The sequence below is a fragment of the Sebastes fasciatus genome, chromosome 4 (assembly GCF_043250625.1).
Source record: "Sebastes fasciatus isolate fSebFas1 chromosome 4, fSebFas1.pri, whole genome shotgun sequence".
Classification (NCBI taxonomy): Eukaryota; Metazoa; Chordata; class Actinopteri; order Perciformes; family Sebastidae; genus Sebastes; species Sebastes fasciatus.
The window spans coordinates 30,915,220-30,941,326 of NC_133798.1; the positions used below are offsets into that span (position 1 = coordinate 30,915,220).

Below are 26,107 nucleotides of genomic sequence, written 5' to 3' on the forward strand. Positions count from 1 at the left end.
GTGTGTGTGTGTGTGTGTGTGTGAAGGTGTGTGTGTGAAGGTGTGTGGATAAGAGGGGCAGCGTGTGGCGCTTGGCTGGCGCCCTGGTGAGTTCAGAGTTCACAGTCCAGATGGCCTGGGGAAAGAAACTCTCTCAGTCTCTCTGTTTTGGCTGCGTGCCTGCATGGCTGCGTGGCTGCATGGCTGCGTGGCTGCGGAGGCGCTTACCTGACCGCAGCAGCTGGAACAGTCTGTTGTTTGGGTGGTGAGGATCCTTCATAATCCTACAGGCTCTGGTTCTGCACCTCCTGGTGTACAAGTCCTGCAGGGAGGGGAGTGTGGTTCCAGTAGTGCGTTCGGCAGAGCCCTCCTGTCCTGCGCGGAGCTGTTGCTAAACCAGGCAGTGATGCTTCCTGTCAGGATGCTCTCTGCAGCTCCAGAGTAGAAATACTGAAGGATCCTCAGGGAGACTCTGAATATCTTCAGCTGTCGGAGGTGGTGAAGGCGCTGCCTTGCCTTGCCTTTAAAGGCATATTTGCTTAGTTTTTCTTTACATGAAAAGTTTCTTGGAGTTTACATCCATATCTGTCCAAAATGTCATCACTACATCATTTGATCCTTTAGGACATGTGTGTGAAATTGTCATAATTAGCGTAGGAATTCTTGAGTTATGGCCAATAACGTGTTTTGTGAGATCACAGTGACCTTTGACCACCAAATTCTAATCAGGTCATCCTTGAGTCCAAGTGGACATTTGTGCCAAATTTGAAGAAATTCCCTCCAGGCGTTACTGAGACATCACAAGAATGATCCGGACGGACGGACGGACAACCCGAAAACATCATCATGCCGCCGCGCCGGCGATAGCTGTGGCTAGAGGCATTATGTAAAAACATTTACCGAAACATAAAACTATCATGCTTTCAAATTATGAATAGGAATTTGATGTGTGGAAAATCTGTTAACTGCAGACAGATGATTCAAAGACATGTTTATTCATTCTGTATTTTATTAATGTAATGATGGTACATTAGGACAGAACAAAAAAATGCTTTGTGAAAGAATCTCTGTATTTATGAGTCGATCCACAGAAAATCTATCTATATTTAGATAATTAATTAATCAGTTAAGTCATTTTATCAATTGAAAACACTCAACTATTCTTTGGTGTCAGCTTCTCCAGTGTGAGGATTTAATGATTTTCTCTGTTTTCTATCATTGTAAGCTGATTATCTTTGGATGCTTTTGTCCAAATATATCATCAAAAATTGCAACCTTGCATAAAAACAGGTGAAGTTATTTTTGGGGCGTGTAAAGTTTGTCCATAGCTTGAAGGTAAGAAGGAGCAGTTCCTTTCAATGCCTTATAGGCCAACATCAGTCTAAAGTCTCGAACTGGATGTGTCGGAGGAGCCGCTGGTTCTGGTTCTGTATTCACATTTCTTTTAGCGTATCCTGAATGTTATTTAACAGAAACACGGGACTCTCCCAGATGATGTAACGATCTCTTATGTTTATGTTATGACCACCAGTTTTAATTCATTCAACTTTGTTTCTGATAAATCATGTTATGTACTTAAAGACTGTATATTGGAAGTGGACGTCGTCACCGTGACGTCGCCACTTTCATGAACTGAAAACACACCGTGAAAGGGTTAAAGTTGTAAGATGAAAACACAGACAACTCCCAGACCGGACAACGCCGTGATAGCGACCTGTCAATCACAAAGTAGCCACGCCCTAAAGCACCCCCTGCTTTATGGCCTATTTGACTCTAAATGGGACCATAATTTACTAAATGAACATCATGCTGTATTGAAGAAGACTTGAAACTAGCAACTGAGACCATAAACTCATGTTTACAATGTTTCCTGAGGTAATAAATCAAGTGAGAGGTAGGCTCATTTTCTCATAGACTTCTATACAATCACATTTGTCTTTGCAACCAGAGGAGTCGCCCCCTGCTGGCTATTAGGAAGAATGCAAGTTTAAGGCACTTCAGCTTCGGCTTCACTTTTCAGATCCGAAGGCTGCCGCCTGTTTGTACGTCAGTTTGGCAGACAGCTCTAAATACTACAATACCCATGATCCTCGGCCACCGTTGCCATAGAGAAGAAGCCAGTCAAAGGCGGAAGCTTCACAATAGAAAGAGAAGGTTGGTCTAGGGGTTAGCACTATTGATGATCAGTTTAAACCTCTTCAATCTGACCACTGAGACTAGACTGCAGAGGGCCCAAAGTAAAACATTCTAACTCAGTATTTAGAGCCCAGTTTCACCGTTGTGGTTCAATAATGATCGAGGGTCACTGATGTTTTTTACTGGACTAGTCAACATTCAGGTTCAACAGTATTCTCCCATCATGCAACACTGTGGGGACATCAACTATATGGAAGTTTGAATCATTTCATTACATTTGGTGCCTGAATTACATTGTTTTTATCTCGTACACACGTGAACACAGTTATTCATCTTTTGTAGTGATTCAACCAGGAACATTTCATGTCCATCAAAGCTGTAGTCAACGTGAGTCACATAACATTATCTATGGGAAAAATGAACGGTACTTTTACGTCTGTAGCTCTTCATCAGTTGTGGCTTGGTTACAGGTGGGAAAATGAAGTTGCACCAGGGTTTGCGCCGCCGTACAGATGCTCCCTCAGAAAGACCAGCATCTTCCTCCAGGCGTCTTCTTGAGCGTGAGAATGTGCCACCATTTCGCCGCCCCACAGAACCACCACTGCAAAGACAACAGGCAACTGAAACAGCCGTCACACCTCCAAACTCAAGTCCTGATTTTGGCACCTTAACTTTGAATCATTCAGAGATAAATCTTCCCGGTCTGAGGGTCAACCTACCCGTCTGAGATGATGGGCCGACAGTTGTGAAGGTGCTGGCTCGGGCGAACGGTGTGAACGGAGGTTCGATCAGGTGACCGGCGTTCGGGTACGACAGGACAGTCAGCAGGTGGCTGTTCCCCGCCTGCTTCATCATCTCCTTCATCTGGAAAACAGGAAGTAAAAAACCTATTGTCATATTTGTATGTTTAATTCCTGACATTAAAAGGTCTGTGAGCAAAATGTTGCTTTTCACTAAATTCAATACATTATTTTGCATGAGATCTAACACAATAACATGCCAGCATAAAAAATAACACAAAAAAACATTTGGTCCTGGTGAAAACAACATATATTTTGTTGAGATTCTTGTGTGCAGAGGTGTGTAAAAACACTACATAGTTTGGTTTGCAACAATAGAAACTGTTACACCACTTTGCTCTATTCCTTGTTATATCCCTTTATGTTTGCTGTGTTTGTAAAATAAAATGACATCTGAAATTTTTTGTGTGCTCTATTTATTCATATAATTAATTAACTTTACTTATCTTTTATTTAATAATGGCCATTTTGTAATTCAATATATTCCAGTAACGATTCAGTTTCCTCTCAGCAACCAGTAAAGTTTAATCCTGGAGCTTCAAACCTCTGGACCCAGCTTGTTATTCACACAGGATGTCGTCATGTCAGTAAACTCACGTCCATTGCAGACTCCTGGGCGGGCCAGTTCTGATCGTCCTCAGCGACAACCAGCAACAGAGGACACTTGAGTCGTCCCACCTGCTCAGAGACAAACAGCAGCAGCGTTTCAGCTTTTATCACCGGCTGCAGCTTTGAATATCTATATCACCTGTGGAATCATTTATCTGTGGATTTTTGAGGCATTACTCAGAGCTAGAGAGGCAAGATTAGCCACAGATACTTCACTTTGTTGTAGACTCAGCTGAAAACGAAAGAATATAAAATAAATTCATCCACATCGCCGTTTAGTCTCTAAACACATAGATACAACATAATGCAAACCATCTGCAGTGCAGAACTTTTGTCTCCCCCCTCTGGCAGTGAGAGTAAATACACAAACACTGTGGACATGCTGATGACATATGCCTGCAGGTGAGCTCACCACATCTCCCCCCGCCTCCAGGAGCGCTCTCTTCAAGTCTTCCCTTGCAAATAAGGCCAGAGGGAAATAAAATTAAAAAAAAGGAAAATAACTTTAATCCTTCCTCTGAATGCCAAGTTATTTTTTTTTATCTGGAGCATCCACTCCCGAAACTTTGGTTGGGCGCTTCTTAGGATTTAGGAGTATTGCCATATTCCTAGCTGCTGCTCCGTCGCTATGGTCTCCCCCTTCCTGTCCCCTTTAGCTCTGGCCGGTTGGTATAAAACGCATCACTTCTGGCGCACCAGCAAGGGAAAGTCGCCACAGACACCACAACTACGGTATACTACAAAATACAGAGAGCTTTCCCTGGTGGCAATAGGCTTAATCAACATTGTGTGAACTTGGGCTTGACATTTTGTGTATGGGTTCTGGGTGTTTCATATCTTGTGTGTGTGTGTGTGTGTGTGTGTGTGTGTGTGTGTGTTTGTGTGTGTGTGTGTGTGTGTGTGTGTGTGTGTGTGTGTGTATGTGTGTGTATGTGTGCGTGTGCGTGTGTGTGTGTGTGTGTGTGTGTGTGTGTGAAAAGTCCGAAATAAAATAATCCCAAAAAGAGGAAAAGGCAGAGAGAAATTCTGCCTGGTGGTACTCACGTCCACTTTGAGTGAGGGGTCAGTGGGGATGGGCAGCAGCAGATCTCGCCAGATCACGTGATTCTCCTCGGTGAAGCGAGTCTTATCAACGTTTCTGATTGGACAACATAAAAACACTGAAAAATGCTTCAGAGAAAGATCAAAGTTTGTCCTGAGGGTGGCGCTAAAGGAAAGGTCTTGGGGTCATTCAAATGTAAGGTTCATTCTCTGGAGAGAGCAAAAATATGAAAGTAACTGAAGGAAGATCAACTTACTGGTTATAGGCAATAAATGTTTGCTCCATAGTTGCGTCAATCGGCTGCACATGACTCCCACTAATACACACTATACACCTGAGCTGAGAGACCAGAGACCACACACACACACACACACACACACACACACACACACACACACACACACACACACAGAGGTTTACACATGACCAGTGGAGACGGAAACCTGAAATCATTTTAATGGACAAGCAAGATCCAAAAAGTGACACAGAACAGCAAAACTACACAAAATGACAAAGGAGCAATTTATAAAACAACTTTATGTGGAAACAACAATTATTATTATCTGACTATCAACTTAGAGCTTCATGAGCAGCCAGAACACTGAGCAGAAACGTGGCACTGATTAAGGGGTCTCCATTGTTTCCTTTTTTTTTCGATCTATGATGATATTTCCCAGAATTTACTTTGTTACTTTGTTTTTGGGCTGGAGATCCCTGTTAGTTTAGTTTTTAGTAAACTCCCTTTTCAGTTTAGGGTTATGAGCTGGGTGCGACAACCCATTGCGTGGCCGGCCCAGCGACTTCCCCCTCTTTTGTTCATTTAACTGGGATCTCCAACCCTTTGTTTGCTTAGTTGCATTCTGACATTTATTTTTTTCCTGACTGATAATAGATTGTTTCCTTTTCACATAACTGTCTCATGGCGTCCTTTCTAGCTTCGTTCTCTCCAGAGCCTTCGTTAGTTTGAGAGGCCGCAACATTGTTCATGAATGAATCTGTTAGTGTGTTTTGGCCAAATCGTTGCTCTCCACACACTATGGGTTCAAAACTGTTCAATTTAACACAACATGTCGTTATCTGTGTGGTCTCACATTTTCAACATCTGTTAAGATTTGAAAAATCTTTTAGCGTGGGCCAGCCTCAAGCTGTATCAAGATGATGGAAGTAACTTTCAGCTAGCCGTCTTACCTTTACAACTTTGGAGTAAACCGCTGTTTTGAGGGTGACACTGGTGCCGAAGGAAAGACCCATCATGGCGATCCTGCTGCTGAGGATCTGAGGATGCTGCTCCAGGAGTCTGTAGGCAGTCTGCAGCAGGAAAACATGTCAGAAAACAAACTGTTACAGCTGTATCACAGAGGCCAGGCTTTGAACATTTTGTGATACAGGCAGAAAAGAAATTTTAAGTTTAAGTTTGTGTGGATTTTCATACTTTATATTAACATGCATATAAACCAAGATTGCACTCTGTATTGTAGAGGATGAAGCTTTGTACGTCTTTCTTCATTTCTTGCGGTCTACATCCTTTTATCTGGTATTCAGTGTTAGATGACATAAACCTTGTGACATCTATAATAACTCAAACTTCAAATATTTTTAATTGGCAACACGTTTCCATGAACCAGCTCTCATTATGTCTTGGTAGTTTACAGGCTGCTGTAATCTGGGTGTGATCTTTGACTCTCACCTTTCCTCTCAGTGTCAGGCGACTAAAGTTGTGAAATCACGTTTTAAGAAACAGTCAGTTATGTTATCTTTGTCTTATCTAAATCTTCAGATAATAATTCACACATCTGTCCTGGAGGAACGATCATTTCTGTGATGATTTTCCTTAGATTTCCCTTTTTCCTATTAAAAGGGTTTTTCCTCTCCAACAGTGGATCTGCATTTAGAGATAAATGAAAAACCTTTCCAGCCAATGAAACCTGGTGTCAAACTGTTAAACTAGAAAACAGTTATGAACATATTACACCATTGAGGTTAATCTTTGATTGTAGCAGGCTCAGTTAGAGCTCTGGTAGAGCTAGAGCGAAGGTCCAAAGGTAGTCGAAATTTTGGCGTGGAAAAACTGTCATGGCAAATTTCAAAGGGGTCCCTTGACCTCTGACCTCAAGATATGTGAATGAAAATGGGTTCTATGGGTACCCATGAGTCTCCCTTTACAGACGTGCCCACTTTATGATAATAACATGCAATTTGGGGCAAAAACCATTCAGTCTTTTGAATACAGTAGAAATGTGTTATTTCCGCCTATACTAAAATGGTGTATTTGAATATTTCTGCATACTGGGGTCCCTAAAAAGTCTTGAATTACATAAATTAGGTAACACTGTAAAGCTGAGACTCTTTTGGATCCAATGAGCCCATCTGTATTCATGTGTGATGATGTTAGTCCCCATAGTAGCCATTTCATTGTAGTGAGACCATGTTTTGGAACTTGACCTCACTGTATAAAATGACCTGTGGTGACCTCTAGGATAATCACAGCCTCATGAAACTTTACAGCCACAAACTAGAGACCTAGAGCATTCAGAGAATGGATGGCTTTCCTAGCTAGATTGACAATAAGGGGGTTTCTGAGCAGTTTACACAACAGAAGTGCTCGCCATCCAATCGCCAAGAAAAATGCAATTCATGCAGAAATCTCCAAATGTTACAACTTTTTGGTACCAAATCACAGCATGGCTTTTTCTGCTCCGCAGCGAAAGCTGGACCGGAGAGGCCAGACACATAGCCACCTGACATTAAAGATCAAAGTAAGCGCGCTACACCTATTGACCGTCATCTTTTCTTGTAAAATGTCCATTGTAATCGCTAACACCGGTGTTGTCACGACTTTATTAACCGGTGGGAAAATTTCCTCACCGTCACATCCCTATTAGAGGGTCAGGCCCGGTGCTACATATTTATAATATTATTAAAGTAGAAATGTAGCAATAATAATAGTGTTATGGAAATTAATTTAATATCAAGTTAAACTAACAAAAACTCTGAATGACACTTCCTCCTGTTGTCTTTAATGCCAACACTAGTCTCTGATCTGTAAAGGTCAATGAACTTCTGAACCAGATTTTATGTGTTAAGTGACGCATAAACAGAAAGATAACAGACACACATCCTGGTGTCTGCAGCAAAGACTTTTAACCCACATAACTTAACATGAACCTGACTTAATGTGACTCTTTCTGTCTCACAGCCAAAATAAATGATTATTAACAGGATGCAGGTTGCACTTCATGATCACACCATGTCCTCTGTAGTCTTGATAGAAATTTTTGGGAGAGCAATTTATATTTTATTATTTAAAGTTACACTTAGTCTGTCTTTTAAAGGCAGATATCCGGCCAAAATCGCAGACAATGCACTGAATACTCAATATGTGTACTATCGTTCAACATACTTTTGTGTGAATAAACAGTAGCATGTATGTTTTCAGATGCACTGAGCAGTAATTTAGATACTCATCAGGTTTTACCTCAAAGTACTCATTGTCCACCATCTTCCCAGTTTCAATGGTGACTTTAGGTGTCAGGTAGTCGAGGGCCAGGGAGGCGAAGCCGTGAGAAGCCAGCAGCGCTGAGCGGTACTCCACCAACTTCCCTGCACCCCCCCACAGGTCCAGGAGGCCGGGGAAAGGTCCCGGTCCTTCAGACGAGTCAAAACACCAAAAACAATTCTCAGTTTACACAACAATGATATTGTTTATCTGATCTTCTCTAGGAATATATCTGATGGAAACATTTTTCACTTGTCTGTTGGCGTGCAAAGAAGACGAGAGGACAGGATCAACTGGTCGGCTTAAGACTGGTGTCTGTGTGTATTGTTTTATGCTGTCGGGTTTGAATGTGTGTGACATTCATGGTGTTCATGTATTTCAGCCCTGCTTCCCAGCTGGGAAGACACACTGACAGCTGTTGTTGCCTGTCAGTTTGTCATGTTATGATTTGAGCATATGTTTTATGCTAGATGCAGTACCTGTGAGGGTTTCTGGACAATATTTGTCATTTTTTTGTGTTGTTAACATACATTTGCATAAAGCAGCATATTTGTCCACTCCCATGTTGATAAGAGTATTTAATACTTGGCAGCCCTAGTTTTAACATTTAATCGGTATGTATTTTAATGTTTGGTAATAAAGTGTTTTTAAGATTATTAATATTTGTTTCTCTGCAGAGCGTCAGTCGGCCATTAGCTGCTCTTGCCTTGGGGCTATTTTCACTGTTTGCTTATGGGCTTTTTTGGGGTTTCTTTTCTGTCTAGTCCACTCTGGCAAGTGAGCCAGTAGTGGGCAGACTAGTTTTTCCTCTGGTCCTACCTGAGGGGAGGAAGAGGGTCGCAGTGAGTCCGTTCTCTGTAACCGGGATCCTGCGGACGCCGGGCGCCATGTACCAGCGCTCCACCACCACACCGGCCAGCGGTACCTGATCCACGAAGCCCTCAGTCTGGTGACCCTGGTACACCGAGATTTTGACCTCCATGGGAGTCTGGACGTTCATCTTCCTCATCCTGAGGGATGATGGGAAAGAGTTGACTCTGACACTGATTCGGTATTGATTGGTATCATCTGAACAGCTCTATCCTTGTCGGTCTACCTGAGCCAAGGTTTGCTGCCTGGAACGGGTCTGAGGCTCCACATTAGACCCATCGGTTCAACTCCAGAATATGTCCCGCCCAGACTGAGATCCTCTGAAACTGTACGGTAAAAGGCATGAAAAATTATTTCAAATTTTGATGTTCATTTTTTCCAAAAAGCTGCTTATTTTTATAACGAAATGTGTTTTGCTGTAAATAACAAACTTTAAGATGACTGAAAACATTTCTAAAATAATTTTCTTTAATTTTCCAGGTCTAGGTATTGAACCACGTACCGTTCACAGTCCCGGTGGTGTTGGCGGTGTAGTGAGCGAACGCCTCCCAGCTGTGTCCATCATCACACTGGTAGAGGGCGTAGATGGTCAGCTGGGAACCAGGGAAGACGTTCTGGACCAGGACGATAAACTTCTCATCCATGAGCCCTCTGGACGGCTCGACCGACAACTTCACACAACCCTGCTTCCTGTCCATCCTGATTCAACTGAACATATACATAAACTGTGTGGGACCAAGTTGCTGCCCCATATACTGTATATACAGACGTGGACAAAAATGTTGGTACCCTTCCGTTAAAGAAAGAAAAACCCACAATGGTCACTAAAGTAACTTGAAACTGACAAAAGTAATAATAAATAAAAATTCACTGAAAATTAACTAATGAAAATCAGCTATTGTTTTTGAATTGTGGTTCAACAGAATCATTTTAAAAAACAAACAAATGAAACTGGCCTGGACAAAAATGATGGTACCCCTAGAAAAGATTGAAAATAATTTGACCACAGGGAAATATTAAACTAAGGTGTGTCCTGTAAATAGCATCACAGGTATCTTCAAACTTGTAATCAGTCAGCCTGCCTATTTAAAGGGTGAAAAGTAGTCACTGTGCTGTTTGGTGTCATGGTGTGTACCACACTGAACATGGACCACAGAAAGCTAAGGAGAGAGTTGTCTCAGGAGATTAGAAAGAAAATTATAGACAAGCATGTTAAAGGTAAAGGCTATAAGACCATCTCCAAGCAGCTTGTGGATGGATGGATGGATGGATGGATGGATGGATGGATGGATGGATGGATGGATGGATGGATGGATGGATGGATGGATGGATGGATGGATGGATGGATGATGGAGGGGTGGATGGATGGATGGATGGATGGATAAACTGATCAGACTCTACTCTGTGAATGGTTCCTAAAGACAGCTTGAGTTTGTCAAGCTTGCTCTGAATCATGGTCCTCTCTTGTTAACACGATGATGAGAGTTCTTCAACTGAACCTTCTCAAACAGATGATTCCTCAAGTCATTGTATTCGGAAAAATGGGGCATAACATCAAATTCATTCTCGACAACACAAAAGCAAAAAAAAAATGTTCGTCAGGAATACCTTTATATCTGCCTACCTCAGTTACCAGTGTTAAGTGCCAGTTCTTAACTGGGCACAAAATGTCCTAGAGTAGTATTCATTAACCACGCATATTAATCTATAAACTCATCAAGTTACTTATTACATGATGAGCACACATCAGCTCTAGTTCATCCAGTTTGTTCAAAACTCAATATATTTTTTTATTTGTTAACTGTGCATATCCTCAATATCTGCAAAAAGGAATTTATTTGTCTTTGTTAAAGGGTTTTTTGGTTGGAGTTTTTCTTATCCAAATCGAAGGTCTAAAGATAGAGGGTTTCGTATGCTGTACAGATTGTAAATTCCCTTGAGGCAAATTTGCGATATTGGACTGTATAGATAAAAATGGACTTGACTTGAACTCCTTTCCAATACTAAAGAGCAGGTATCCAATTTTGAAGACAAACATCTAAAAACAGCTAAATATATACATGTGAATTTCTGTACAACGGCCTGAATTTTAACTCAAAGTCCCTTAAAAGACTTAATGTTATGCCCCAGCTTCCCTTAAATGCTTATTTATTCCTTAAATTGTAAACACTTACTGTACAAGCAGATTGAGAACAGATGCAGACCTCACAGCCTTCTTCTTCAGGTTTGGTGTGTATAAGCCACTGATTGACCGCTGATTTTTATTTAACCTGAAGTTCAGCTTCACAGGCTGGAGCTTCAGTCTCCTCCCACAGCAACATCACTCTTTCTGGACACAAAATGCCACCGTCGAGTCCAGATTTAGTCAACGCACACTGTTCAGAAGGTGCAGCAGTTTAACCAAAAAGCATCCCCTCACCAGCCCATGCATTGATCACATGCACGGACCAATAGTCTGTGGCTTGGCGCATGGTCTTCACATGATCAGAAAGTGCTGTTATTCCAATCACCTTCTGCGCAGATCACAATCCTCATTTGTCCTCCAACTCAGCTCAGCATCAGTGTTGCACTTTTCTGGACTCTTTTATCTTTATTTATTGATATGGTCTTTCCTGTGCGTCCATGAGAATGTGAGTATTTGTTATAGTTGTCTATTGTTTAGTATCTGCATCGCTATAATAATTATAAAGTCACATGTATCATGTTATAATGCTCATGCTTGTGTTTCTATAATAGTTTGAATGAGAAGTTGTGTGTTTATGTGTCAACATCACAATTACTCATATCACCCTCTGTGTGCACTCTGCTCATTGTACTGCCTGAGAGTCTGAGTCTGCTATTTGTTGACGCTCCCTTATAGTTAAGAAGGCTGTGTTCTCCTCCTTTTACTCCTGTTTAAACTGTTTAGCTTGCATTGTATTTCATACAATACTGTTTGTTTATTATTATTTCATGTTACTAATACCTGCTCATGTTTTTGTATTTTATTTTCTGTATTTAGTAACCACTATCCACACTATTCATAAAAGGATTTAAAAACCATCTTCAATCAATAAATGAGTGGTATCTCAAAGAGAGTGTGTGTGACCTGGACTAATTGATACATCATCATCATATTCATGTTCTTACCGGACAACCTGTGGAGATTGTAAATGACATTCATAGAACCATCATCTAAAGGGTTCATTCACTCAGCATCACTAAGGTCACAAGTTTGGTATCCATTACACCAACGCCTATTTTACACACACTTGGATCTTGTATGGAAGAAAAGTATTGGTGCACTCACCTCTTTTCTGTCGTATACGTGTGAAGTGCAAGTGGGATTATTAATTATGAATACAGTTGTTATTGTTATTATTATTATTCATTCTTCTTGGGTGAAGTTACTGTTTAAAAGCTCTGAAAACCTATTTAGGCAAGACTTTATTTAACAGGTCAAGTCATTTCATAATCACTATAAACTGATATCTGAAGATTTTGGTATTATAAGCGTTCTGGTTTCTCTGTATAGTCTGAGGAGTATTGACCAATCAGGTTTGATCAGGCTTTGGTTGAATGCAGGTAAACAGTCCATGTTGAGAGCAAATGAGGTGGAAAGCATTGGCTGGAATGCAATCTCTGAACCCATCGTCTATCATCTGATGATGATTTAGCTTTTTAGTGGTTTACAGTTAGCTTGTAAACTGCAATCTCATGTCTCAAGTTGCTAATCGGACTGTAAACAATGAGCAGTGCACGGAAGAGGAAGTCTTGGCCCTGATATCCGCTGACTACACCGGAACCCCCGAAATATTGACCGTTGACATCAGAGGCTAAATCATCGTCAGACCGATAGCCGATTGGTTCCAGATTGGTAATTTCCCAATCATTTTCCAGGACATTTCCAGGAGAGGGCGGTGTAATCTGCTACTTCATAAAGGGAAAATACAAAGTTTTGATACAGTTATGTCAGTTTAGTTTGTGTTGAGTTTATGAGCTCCAGCAGTACATTGCTGCCACTATGATAAAAGTTTCAACATTCAAGATTCAAGAGTTTTATTGTTGTTATGTCACGTACTCATACAGGGTGAGCAGTGAAATGCAAAGTGGCAGTGCGCACAAGATTGTGCAAACAACAACTATACAAATATATTTAAAATGTAATACAAATTAAAGGGACAAAGGTATTATTTTTACAGTAAATATAAGTGTGAATAGTATAATAAGTGTATGTATGTGTATTCTCTGTATGTAGCTCTATGAATGTGTGTGTGTGTGTGTGTGTGTGTGTGTGTGTGTGAAGGTGTGTGTGTGAAGGTGTGTGGATAAGAGGGGCAGCGTGTGGCGCTTGGCTGGCGCCCTGGTGAGTTCAGAGTTCACAGTCCAGATGGCCTGGGGAAAGAAACTCTCTCAGTCTCTCTGTTTTGGCTGCGTGCCTGCATGGCTGCGTGGCTGCATGGCTGCGTGGCTGCGGAGGCGCTTACCTGACCGCAGCAGCTGGAACAGTCTGTTGTTTGGGTGGTGAGGATCCTTCATAATCCTACAGGCTCTGGTTCTGCACCTCCTGGTGTACAAGTCCTGCAGGGAGGGGAGTGTGGTTCCAGTAGTGCGTTCGGCAGAGCCCTCCTGTCCTGCGCGGAGCTGTTGCTAAACCAGGCAGTGATGCTTCCTGTCAGGATGCTCTCTGCAGCTCCAGAGTAGAAATACTGAAGGATCCTCAGGGAGACTCTGAATATCTTCAGCTGTCGGAGGTGGTGAAGGCGCTGCCTTGCCTTGCCTTTAAAGGCATATTTGCTTAGTTTTTCTTTACATGAAAAGTTTCTTGGAGTTTACATCCATATCTGTCCAAAATGTCATCACTACATCATTTGATCCTTTAGGACATGTGTGTGAAATTGTCATAATTAGCGTAGGAATTCTTGAGTTATGGCCAATAACGTGTTTTGTGAGATCACAGTGACCTTTGACCACCAAATTCTAATCAGGTCATCCTTGAGTCCAAGTGGACATTTGTGCCAAATTTGAAGAAATTCCCTCCAGGCGTTACTGAGACATCACAAGAATGATCCGGACGGACGGACGGACAACCCGAAAACATCATCATGCCGCCGCGCCGGCGATAGCTGTGGCTAGAGGCATTATGTAAAAACATTTACCGAAACATAAAACTATCATGCTTTCAAATTATGAATAGGAATTTGATGTGTGGAAAATCTGTTAACTGCAGACAGATGATTCAAAGACATGTTTATTCATTCTGTATTTTATTAATGTAATGATGGTACATTAGGACAGAACAAAAAAATGCTTTGTGAAAGAATCTCTGTATTTATGAGTCGATCCACAGAAAATCTATCTATATTTAGATAATTAATTAATCAGTTAAGTCATTTTATCAATTGAAAACACTCAACTATTCTTTGGTGTCAGCTTCTCCAGTGTGAGGATTTAATGATTTTCTCTGTTTTCTATCATTGTAAGCTGATTATCTTTGGATGCTTTTGTCCAAATATATCATCAAAAATTGCAACCTTGCATAAAAACAGGTGAAGTTATTTTTGGGGCGTGTAAAGTTTGTCCATAGCTTGAAGGTAAGAAGGAGCAGTTCCTTTCAATGCCTTATAGGCCAACATCAGTCTAAAGTCTCGAACTGGATGTGTCGGAGGAGCCGCTGGTTCTGGTTCTGTATTCACATTTCTTTTAGCGTATCCTGAATGTTATTTAACAGAAACACGGGACTCTCCCAGATGATGTAACGATCTCTTATGTTTATGTTATGACCACCAGTTTTAATTCATTCAACTTTGTTTCTGATAAATCATGTTATGTACTTAAAGACTGTATATTGGAAGTGGACGTCGTCACCGTGACGTCGCCACTTTCATGAACTGAAAACACACCGTGAAAGGGTTAAAGTTGTAAGATGAAAACACAGACAACTCCCAGACCGGACAACGCCGTGATAGCGACCTGTCAATCACAAAGTAGCCACGCCCTAAAGCACCCCCTGCTTTATGGCCTATTTGACTCTAAATGGGACCATAATTTACTAAATGAACATCATGCTGTATTGAAGAAGACTTGAAACTAGCAACTGAGACCATAAACTCATGTTTACAATGTTTCCTGAGGTAATAAATCAAGTGAGAGGTAGGCTCATTTTCTCATAGACTTCTATACAATCACATTTGTCTTTGCAACCAGAGGAGTCGCCCCCTGCTGGCTATTAGGAAGAATGCAAGTTTAAGGCACTTCAGCTTCGGCTTCACTTTTCAGATCCGAAGGCTGCCGCCTGTTTGTACGTCAGTTTGGCAGACAGCTCTAAATACTACAATACCCATGATCCTCGGCCACCGTTGCCATAGAGAAGAAGCCAGTCAAAGGCGGAAGCTTCACAATAGAAAGAGAAGGTTGGTCTAGGGGTTAGCACTATTGATGATCAGTTTAAACCTCTTCAATCTGACCACTGAGACTAGACTGCAGAGGGCCCAAAGTAAAACATTCTAACTCAGTATTTAGAGCCCAGTTTCACCGTTGTGGTTCAATAATGATCGAGGGTCACTGATGTTTTTTACTGGACTAGTCAACATTCAGGTTCAACAGTATTCTCCCATCATGCAACACTGTGGGGACATCAACTATATGGAAGTTTGAATCATTTCATTACATTTGGTGTCTGAATTACATTGTTTTTATCTCGTACACACGTGAACACAGTTATTCATCTTTTGTAGTGATTCAACCAGGAACATTTCATGTCCATCAAAGCTGTAGTCAACGTGAGTCACATAACATTATCTATGGGAAAAATGAACGGTACTTTTACGTCTGTAGCTCTTCATCAGTTGTGGCTTGGTTACAGGTGGGAAAATGAAGTTGCACCAGGGTTTGCGCCGCCGTACAGATGCTCCCTCAGAAAGACCAGCATCTTCCTCCAGGCGTCTTCTTGAGCGTGAGAATGTGCCACCATTTCGCCGCCCCACAGAACCACCACTGCAAAGACAACAGGCAACTGAAACAGCCGTCACACCTCCAAACTCAAGTCCTGATTTTGGCACCTTAACTTTGAATCATTCAGAGATAAATCTTCCCGGTCTGAGGGTCAACCTACCCGTCTGAGATGATGGGCCGACAGTTGTGAAGGTGCTGGCTCGGGCGAACGGTGTGAACGGAGGTTCGATCAGGTGACCGGCGTTCGGGTACGACAGGACAGTCAGCAGGTGGCTGTTCCCCGCCTGCTTCATCATCTCCTTCATCTGGAAAACAGGAAGTAAAAAACCTATTGTCATATTTGTATGTTTAATTCCTGACATTAAAAGGTCTGTGAGCAAAATGTTGCTTTTCACTAAATTCAATACATTATTTTGCATGAGATCTAACACAATAACATGCCAGCATAAAAAATAACACAAAAAAACATTTGGTCCTGGTGAAAACAACATATATTTTGTTGAGATTCTTGTGTGCAGAGGTGTGTAAAAACACTACATAGTTTGGTTTGCAACAATAGAAACTGTTACACCACTTTGCTCTATTCCTTGTTATATCCCTTTATGTTTGCTGTGTTTGTAAAATAAAATGACATCTGAAATTTTTTGTGTGCTCTATTTATTCATATAATTAATTAACTTTACTTATCTTTTATTTAATAATGGCCATTTTGTAATTCAATATATTCCAGTAACGATTCAGTTTCCTCTCAGCAACCAGTAAAGTTTAATCCTGGAGCTTCAAACCTCTGGACCCAGCTTGTTATTCACACAGGATGTCGTCATGTCAGTAAACTCACGTCCATTGCAGACTCCTGGGCGGGCCAGTTCTGATCGTCCTCAGCGACAACCAGCAACAGAGGACACTTGAGTCGTCCCACCTGCTCAGAGACAAACAGCAGCAGCGTTTCAGCTTTTATCACCGGCTGCAGCTTTGAATATCTATATCACCTGTGGAATCATTTATCTGTGGATTTTTGAGGCATTACTCAGAGCTAGAGAGGCAAGATTAGCCACAGATACTTCACTTTGTTGTAGACTCAGCTGAAAACGAAAGAATATAAAATAAATTCATCCACATCGCCGTTTAGTCTCTAAACACATAGATACAACATAATGCAAACCATCTGCAGTGCAGAACTTTTGTCTCCCCCCTCTGGCAGTGAGAGTAAATACACAAACACTGTGGACATGCTGATGACATATGCCTGCAGGTGAGCTCACCACATCTCCCCCCGCCTCCAGGAGCGCTCTCTTCAAGTCTTCCCTTGCAAATAAGGCCAGAGGGAAATAAAATTAAAAAAAAGGAAAATAACTTTAATCCTTCCTCTGAATGCCAAGTTATTTTTTTTTATCTGGAGCATCCACTCCCGAAACTTTGGTTGGGCGCTTCTTAGGATTTAGGAGTATTGCCATATTCCTAGCTGCTGCTCCGTCGCTATGGTCTCCCCCTTCCTGTCCCCTTTAGCTCTGGCCGGTTGGTATAAAACGCATCACTTCTGGCGCACCAGCAAGGGAAAGTCGCCACAGACACCACAACTACGGTATACTACAAAATACAGAGAGCTTTCCCTGGTGGCAATAGGCTTAATCAACATTGTGTGAACTTGGGCTTGACATTTTGTGTATGGGTTCTGGGTGTTTCATATCTTGTGTGTGTGTGTGTGTGTGTGTGTGTGTGTGTGTGTGTGTGTTTGTGTGTGTGTGTGTGTGTGTGTGTGTGTGTGTGTGTGTGTGTGCGTGTGCGTGTGCGTGTGCGTGTGCGTGTGCGTGTGCGTGTGTGTGTGTGTGAAAAGTCCGAAATAAAATAATCCCAAAAAGAGGAAAAGGCAGAGAGAAATTCTGCCTGGTGGTACTCACGTCCACTTTGAGTGAGGGGTCAGTGGGGATGGGCAGCAGCAGATCTCGCCAGATCACGTGATTCTCCTCGGTGAAGCGAGCCTTATCAACGTTTCTGATTGGACAACATAAAAACACTAAAAAATGCTTCAGAGAAAGATCAAAGTTTGTCCTGAGGGTGGCGCTAAAGGAAAGGTCTTGGGGTCATTCAAATGTAAGGTTCATTCTCTGGAGAGAGCAAAAATATGAAAGTAACTGAAGGAAGATCAACTTACTGTTTATAGACAATAAATGTTTGCTCTATAGTTGCGTCAATCGGCTGCACATGACTCCCACTAATACACACTATACACCTGAGCTGGGAGACCACACACACACACACACACACACACACACACACACACACACAACATATACAGAGGTTTACACATGACCAGTGGAGACGGAAACCTGAAATCATTTTAATGGACAAGCAAGATCCAAAAAGTGACACAGAACAGCAAAACTACACAAAATGACAAAGGAGCAATTTATAAAACAACTTTATGTGGAAACAACAATTATTATTATCTGACTATCAACTTAGAGCTTCATGAGCAGCCAGAACACTGAGCAGAAACGTGGCACTGATTAAGGGGTCTCCATTGTTTCCTTTTTTTTTCGATCTATGATGATATTTCCCACAATTTACTTTGTTACTTTGTTTTTGGGCTGGAGATCCCTGTTAGTTTAGTTTTTAGTAAACTCCTTTTTCAGTTTAGGGTTATGAGCTGGGTGCGACAACCCATTGCGTGGCCGGCCCAGCGACTTCCCCCTCTTTTGTTCATTTAACTGGGATCTCCAACCCTTTGTTTGCTTAGTTGCATTCTGACATTTATTTTTTTCCTGACTGATAATAGATTGTTTCCTTTTCACATAACTGTCTCATGGCGTCCTTTCTAGCTTCGTTCTCTCCAGAGCCTTCGTTAGTTTGAGAGGCCGCAACATTGTTCATGAATGAATCTGTTAGTGTGTTTTGTGCTGTTTTGGCCAAATCGTTGCTCTCCACACACTATGGGTTCAAAACTGTTCAATTTAACACAACATGTCGTTATCTGTGTGGTCTCACATTTTCAACATCTGTTAAGATTTGAAAAATCTTTTAGCGTGGGCCAGCCTCAAGCTGTATCAAGATGATGGAAGTAACTTTCAGCTAGCCGTCTTACCTTTACAACTTTGGAGTAAACCGCTGTTTTGAGGGTGACACTGGTGCCGAAGGAAAGACCCATCATGGCGATCCTGCTGCTGAGGATCTGAGGATGCTGCTCCAGGAGTCTGTAGGCAGTCTGCAGCAGGAAAACATGTCAGAAAACAAACTGTTACAGCTGTATCACAGAGGCCAGGCTTTGAACATTTTGTGATACAGGCAGAAAAGAAATTTTAAGTTTAAGTTTGTGTGGATTTTCATACTTTATATTAACATGCATATAAACCAAGATTGCACTCTGTATTGTAGAGGATGAAGCTTTGTACGTCTTTCTTCATTTCTTGCGGTCTACATCCTTTTATCTGGTATTCAGTGTTAGATGACATAAACCTTGTGACATCTATAATAACTCAAACTTCAAATATTTTTAATTGGCAACACGTTTCCATGAACCAGCTCTCATTATGTCTTGGTAGTTTACAGGCTGCTGTAATCTGGGTGTGATCTTTGACTCTCACCTTTCCTCTCAGTGTCAGGCGACTAAAGTTGTGAAATCACGTTTTAAGAAACAGTCAGTTATGTTATCTTTGTCTTATCTAAATCTTCAGATAATAATTCACACATCTGTCCTGGAGGAACGATCATTTCTGTGATGATTTTCCTTAGATTTCCCTTTTTCCTATTAAAAGGGTTTTTCCTCTCCAACAGTGGATCTGCATTTAGAGATAAATGAAAAACCTTTCCAGCCAATGAAACCTGGTGTCAAACTGTTAAACTAGAAAACAGTTATGAACATATTACACCATTGAGGTTAATCTTTGATTGTAGCAGGCTCAGTTAGAGCTCTGGTAGAGCTAGAGCGAAGGTCCAAAGGTAGTCGAAATTTTGGCGTGGAAAAACTGTCATGGCAAATTTCAAAGGGGTCCCTTGACCTCTGACCTCAAGATATGTGAATGAAAATGGGTTCTATGGGTACCCATGAGTCTCCCTTTACAGACATGCCCACTTTATGATAATAACATGCAATTTGGGGCAAAAACCATTCAGTCTTTTGAATACAGTAGAAATGTGTTATTTCCGCCTATACTAAAATGGTGTATTTGAATATTTCTGCATACTGGGGTCCCTAAAAAGTCTTGAATTACATAAATTAGGTAACACTGTAAAGCTGAGACTCTTTTGGATCCAATGAGCCCATCTGTATTCATGTGTGATGATGTTAGTCCCCATAGTAGCCATTTCATTGTAGTGAGACCATGTTTTGGAACTTGACCTCACTGTATAAAATGACCTGTGGTGACCTCTAGGATAATCACAGCCTCATGAAACTTTACAGCCACAGACTAGAGACCTAGAGCATTCAGAGAATGGATGGCTTTCCTAGCTAGATTGACAATAAGGGGGTTTCTGAGCAGTTTACACAACAGAAGTGCTCGCCATCCAATCGCCAAGAAAAATGCAATTCATGCAGAAATCTCCAAATGTTACAACTTTTTGATACCAAATCACAGCATGGCTTTTTCTGCTCCGCAGCGAAAGCTGGACCGGAGAGGCCAGACACATAGCCACCTGACATTAAAGATCAAAGTAAGCGCGCTACACCTATTGACCGTCATCTTTTCTTGTAAAATGTCCATTGTAATCGCTAACACCGGTGTTGTCACGACTTTATTAACCGGTGGGAAAATTTCCTCACCGTCACATCCCTACTAGAGGGTCAGGCCCGGTGCTACATATTTATAATATTATTAAAGTAGAAATGTAGCAATAATAATAGTGTTATGGAAATTAATTTAATATCAAGTTAAACTAACAAAAACTCTGAATGACACTTCCTCCTGTTGTCTTTAATGCCAACACTAGTCTCTGATCTGTAAAGGTCAATGAACTTCTGAACCAGATTTTATGTGTTAAGTGACGCATAAACAGAAAGATAACAGACACACATCCTGGTGTCTGCAGCAAAGACTTTTAACCCACATAACTTAACATGAACCTGACTTAATGTGACTCTTTCTGTCTCACAGCCAAAATAAATGATTATTAACAGGATGCAGGTTGCACTTCATGATCACACCATGTCCTCTGTAGTCTTGATAGAAATTTTTGGGAGAGCAATTTATATTTTATTATTTAAAGTTACACATAGTCTGTCTTTTAAAGGCAGATATCCGGCCAAAATCGCAGACAATGCACTGAATACTCAATATGTGTACTATCGTTCAACATACTTTTGTGTGAATAAACAGTAGCATGTATGTTTTCAGATGCACTGAGCAGTAATTTAGATACTCATCAGGTTTTACCTCAAAGTACTCATTGTCCACCATCTTCCCAGTTTCAATGGTGACTTTAGGTGTCAGGTAGTCGAGGGCCAAGGAGGCGAAGCCGTGAGAAGCCAGCAGCGCTGAGCGGTACTCCACCAACTTCCCTCCACCCCCCCACAGGTCCAGGAGGCCGGGGAAAGGTCCCGGTCCTTCAGACGAGTCAAAACACCAAAAACAATTCTCAGTTTACACAACAATGATATTGTTTATCTGATCTTCTCTAGGAATATATCTGATGGAAACATTTTTCACTTGTCTGTTGGCATGCAAAGAAGACGAGAGGACAGGATCAACAGGTCGGCTTAAGACTGGTGTCTGTGTGTATTGTTTTATGCTGTCGGGTTTGAATGTGTGTGACATTCATGGTGATTATGTATTTCAGCCCTGCTTCCCAGCTGGGAAGACACACTGACAGCTGTTGTTGCCTGTCAGTTTGTCATGTTATGATTTGAGCATATGTTTTATGCTAGATGCAGTACCTGTGAGGGTTTCTGGACAATATTTGTCATTTTTTTTTTGTGTTGTTAACATACATTTGCATAAAGCAGCATATTTGTCCACTCCCATGTTGATAAGAGTATTTAATACTTGGCAGCCCTAGTTTTAACATTTAATCGGTATGTATTTTAATGTTTGGTAATAAAGTGTTTTTAAGATTATTAATATTTGTTTCTCTGCAGAGCGTCAGTCGGCCATTAGCTGCTCTTGCCTTGGGGCTATTTTCACTGTTTGCTTATCGGCTTTTTTGGGGTTTCTTTTCTGTCTAGTCCACTCTGGTAAGTGAATCGGTAGTGGGCGGACTAGTTTTTCCTCTGGTCCTACCTGAGGGGAGGAAGAGGGTCGCAGTGAGTCCGTTCTCTGTAACCGGGATCCTGCGGACGCCGGGCGCCATGTACCAGCGCTCCACCACCACACCGGCCAGCGGTACCTGATCCACGAAGCCCTCAGTCTGGTGACCCTGGTACACCGAGATTTTGACCTCCATGGGAGTCTGGGCGTTCATCTTCCTCATCCTGAGGGATGATGGGAAAGAGTTGACTCTGACACTGATTCGGTATTGATTGGTATCATCTGAACAGCTCTATACTTGTCGGTCTACCTGAGCCAAGGTTTGCTGCCTGGAACGGGTCTGAGGCTCCACATTAGACCCATCGGTTCAACTCCAGAATATGTCCCGCCCAGACTGGGATCCTCTGAAACTGTACGGTAAAAGGCATGAAAAATTATTTCAAATTTTGATGTTCATTTTTTCCAAAAAGCTGCTTATTTTTATAACGAAATGTGTTTTGCTGTAAATAACAAACTTTAAGATGACTGAAAACATTTCTAAAATAATTTTCTTTCATTTTCCAGGTCTAGGTATTGAACCACGTACCGTTCACAGTCCCGGTGGTGTTGGCGGTGTAGTGAGCGAACGCCTCCCAGCTGTGTCCATCATCACACTGGTAGAGGGCGTAGACGGTCAGCTGGGAACCAGGGAAGACGTTCTGGACCAGGACGATAAACTTCTCATCCATGAGCCCTCTGGACGGCTCGACCGACAACTCCACACAACACTGCTTCCTGTCCATCCTGATTCAACTGAACATATACATAAACTGTGTGGGACCAAGTTGCTGCCCCATATACTGTATATACAGACGTGGACAAAAATGTTGGTACCCTTCCGTTAAAGAAAGAAAAACCCACAATGGTCACTAAAGTAACTTGAAACTGACAAAAGTAATAATAAATAAAAATTCACTGAAAATTAACTAATGAAAATCAGATGTTGTTTTTGAATTGTGGTTCAACAGAATCATTTTAAAAAACAAACAAATGAAACTGGCCTGGACAAAAATGATGGTACCCCTAGAAAAGATTGAAAATAATTTGACCACAGGGAAATATTAAACTAAGGTGTGTCCTGTAAATAGCATCACAGGTATCTTCAAACTTGTAATCAGTCAGTCTGCCTATTTAAAGGGTGAAAAGTAGTCACTGTGCTGTTTGGTATCATGGTGTGTACCACACTGAACATGGACCACAGAAAGCTAAGGAGAGAGTTGTCTCAGGAGATTAGAAAGAAAATTATAGACAAGCATGTTAAAGGTAAAGGCTATAAGACCATCTCCAAGCAGCTTGTGGATGGATGGATGGATGGATGGATGGATGGATGGATGGATGGATGGATGGATGGATGGATGGATGGATGGATGGATGGATGGAGGATGGAGGGGTGGATGGATGGATGGATGGATGGATGGATGGATAAACTGATCAGACTCTACTCTGTGAATGGTTCCTAAAGACAGCTTGAGTTTGTCAAGCTTGCTCTGAATCATGGTCCTCTCTTGTTAACACGATGATGAGAGTTCTTCAACTGAACCTTCTCAAACAGATGATTCCTCAAGTCATTGTATTCGGAAAAATGGGGCATAACATCAAATTCATTCTCGACAACACAAAAGCAAAAAAAAAATGTTCGTCAGGAATACCTTTATATCTGCCTACCTCAGTTACCCGTGTTAAGTGCCAGTTCTTAACTGGGCACAAAATGTCCTAGAGTAGTATTCATTAACCACGCATATTAATCTATAAACTCATCAAGTTACTTATTACATGATGAGCACACATCAGCTCTAGTTCATCCAGTTTGTTCAAAACTCAATATATTTTTTTATTTGTTAACTGTGCATATCCTCAATATCTGCAAAAAGGAATTTATTTGTCTTTGTTAAAGGGTTTTTTGGTTGGAGTTTTTCTTATCCAAATCGAAGGTCTAAAGATAGAGGGTTTCGTATGCTGTACAGATTGTAAATTCCCTTGAGGCAAATTTGCGATATTGGACTGTATAGATAAAAATGGACTTGACTTGAACTCCTTTCCAATACTAAAGAGCAGGTATCCAATTTTGAAGACAAACATCTAAAAACAGCTAAATATATACATGTGAATTTCTGTACAACGGCCTGAATTTTAACTCAAAGTCCCTTAAAGGACTTAATGTTATGCCCCAGCTTCCCTTAAATGCTTATTTATTCCTTAAATTGTAAACACTTACTGTACAAGCAGATTGAGAACAGATGCAGACCTCACAGCCTTCTTCTTCAGGTTTGGTGTGTATAAGCCACTGATTGACCGCTGAGTTTTATTTAACCTGAAGTTCAGCTTCACAGGCTGGAGCTTCAGTCTCCTCCCACAGCAACATCACTCTTTCTGGACACAAAATGCCACCGTCGAGTCCAGATTTAGTCAACGCACACTGTTCAGAAGGTGCAGCAGTTTAACCAAAAAGCATCCCCTCACCAGCCCATGCATTGATCACATGCACGGACCAATAGTCTGTGGCTTGGCGCATGGTCTTCACATGATCAGAAAGTGCTGTTATTCCAATCACCTTCTGCGCAGATCACAATCCTCATTTGTCCTCCAACTCAGCTCAGCATCAGTGTTGCACTTTTCTGGACTCTTTTATCTTTATTTATTGATATGGTCTTTCCTGTGCGTCCATGAGAATGTGAGTATTTGTTATAGTTGTCTATTGTTTAGTATCTGCATCGCTATAATAATTATAAAGTCACATGTATCATGTTATAATGCTCATGCTTGTGTTTCTATAATAGTTTGAATGAGAAGTTGTGTGTTTATGTGTCAACATCACAATTACTCATATCACCCTCTGTGTGCACTCTGCTCATTGTACTGCCTGAGAGTCTGAGTCTGCTATTTGTTGACGCTCCCTTATAGTTAAGAAGGCTGTGTTCTCCTCCTTTTACTCCTGTTTAAACTGTTTAGCTTGCATTGTATTTCATACAATACTGTTTGTTTATTATTATTTCATGTTACTAATACCTGCTCATGTTTTTGTATTTTATTTTCTGTATTTAGTAACCACTATCCACACTATTCATAAAAGGATTTAAAAACCATCTTCAATCAATAAATGAGTGGTATCTCAAAGAGAGTGTGTGTGACCTGGACTAATTGATACATCATCATCATATTCATGTTCTTACCGGACAACCTGTGGAGATTGTAAATGACATTCATAGAACCATCATCTAAAGGGTTCATTCACTCAGCATCACTAAGGTCACAAGTTTGGTATCCATTACACCAACGCCTATTTTACACACACTTGGATCTTGTATGGAAGAAAAGTATTGGTGCACTCACCTCTTTTCTGTCGTATACGTGTGAAGTGCAAGTGGGATTATTAATTATGAATACAGTTGTTATTGTTATTATTATTATTCATTCTTCTTGGGTGAAGTTACTGTTTAAAAGCTCTGAAAACCTATTTAGGCAAGACTTTATTTAACAGGTCAAGTCATTTCATAATCACTATAAACTGATATCTGAAGATTTTGGTATTATAAGCGTTCTGGTTTCTCTGTATAGTCTGAGGAGTATTGACCAATCAGGTTTGATCAGGCTTTGGTTGAATGCAGGTAAACAGTCCATGTTGAGAGCAAATGAGGTGGAAAGCATTGGCTGGAATGCAATCTCTGAACCCATCGTCTATCATCTGATGATGATTTAGCTTTTTAGTGGTTTACAGTTAGCTTGTAAACTGCAATCTCATGTCTCAAGTTGCTAATCGGACTGTAAACAATGAGCAGTGCACGGAAGAGGAAGTCTTGGCCCTGATATCCGCTGACTACACCGGAACCCCCGAAATATTGACCGTTGACATCAGAGGCTAAATCATCGTCAGACCGATAGCCGATTGGTTCCAGATTGGTAATTTCCCAATCATTTTCCAGGACATTTCCAGGAGAGGGCGGTGTAATCTGCTACTTCATAAAGGGAAAATACAAAGTTTTGATACAGTTATGTCAGTTTAGTTTGTGTTGAGTTTATGAGCTCC

At 41.2% G+C, this 26,107-nt stretch overlaps 2 protein-coding genes across 3 annotated transcripts; both read right to left on the minus strand.

Annotated features, from left to right (window-relative positions):
* Positions 1-970: 970 nt before the first annotated feature.
* On the minus strand, positions 971-11,265 carry LOC141766597 (peroxisomal succinyl-coenzyme A thioesterase-like). Of its 2 annotated transcripts, XM_074633565.1 has the most exons (11): positions 11,107-11,255; positions 9,435-9,640; positions 9,159-9,258; positions 8,882-9,072; positions 8,042-8,211; positions 5,755-5,874; positions 4,823-4,905; positions 4,569-4,662; positions 3,513-3,593; positions 2,835-2,979; positions 971-2,716 (listed from the first exon to the last, which is right to left on the minus strand). In XM_074633565.1, the coding sequence occupies exons 2-11, from the start codon at positions 9,628-9,630 to the stop codon at positions 2,580-2,582; spliced, it is 1,317 nt and encodes a 438-aa protein (XP_074489666.1). In that variant the 5' UTR covers positions 9,631-9,640; positions 11,107-11,255; the 3' UTR covers positions 971-2,579. The 2 variants fall into 2 exon arrangements, with proteins under 2 accessions (XP_074489666.1, XP_074489667.1); XM_074633566.1 differs by lacking the exon at positions 5,755-5,874 and having other exon boundaries at positions 11,107-11,265.
* Positions 11,266-14,161: 2,896 nt separating this feature from the next.
* LOC141766598 (peroxisomal succinyl-coenzyme A thioesterase-like) lies at positions 14,162-22,993 on the minus strand. Its single transcript, XM_074633567.1, has 10 exons — positions 22,631-22,993; positions 22,355-22,454; positions 22,078-22,268; positions 21,235-21,404; positions 18,948-19,067; positions 18,018-18,100; positions 17,764-17,857; positions 16,704-16,784; positions 16,026-16,170; positions 14,162-15,907 (listed from the first exon to the last, which is right to left on the minus strand). Exons 1-10 carry the CDS (start codon positions 22,824-22,826, stop codon positions 15,771-15,773), a joined length of 1,317 nt encoding a protein of 438 aa, XP_074489668.1. The 5' UTR covers positions 22,827-22,993; the 3' UTR covers positions 14,162-15,770.
* Positions 22,994-26,107: the final 3,114 nt, after the last annotated feature.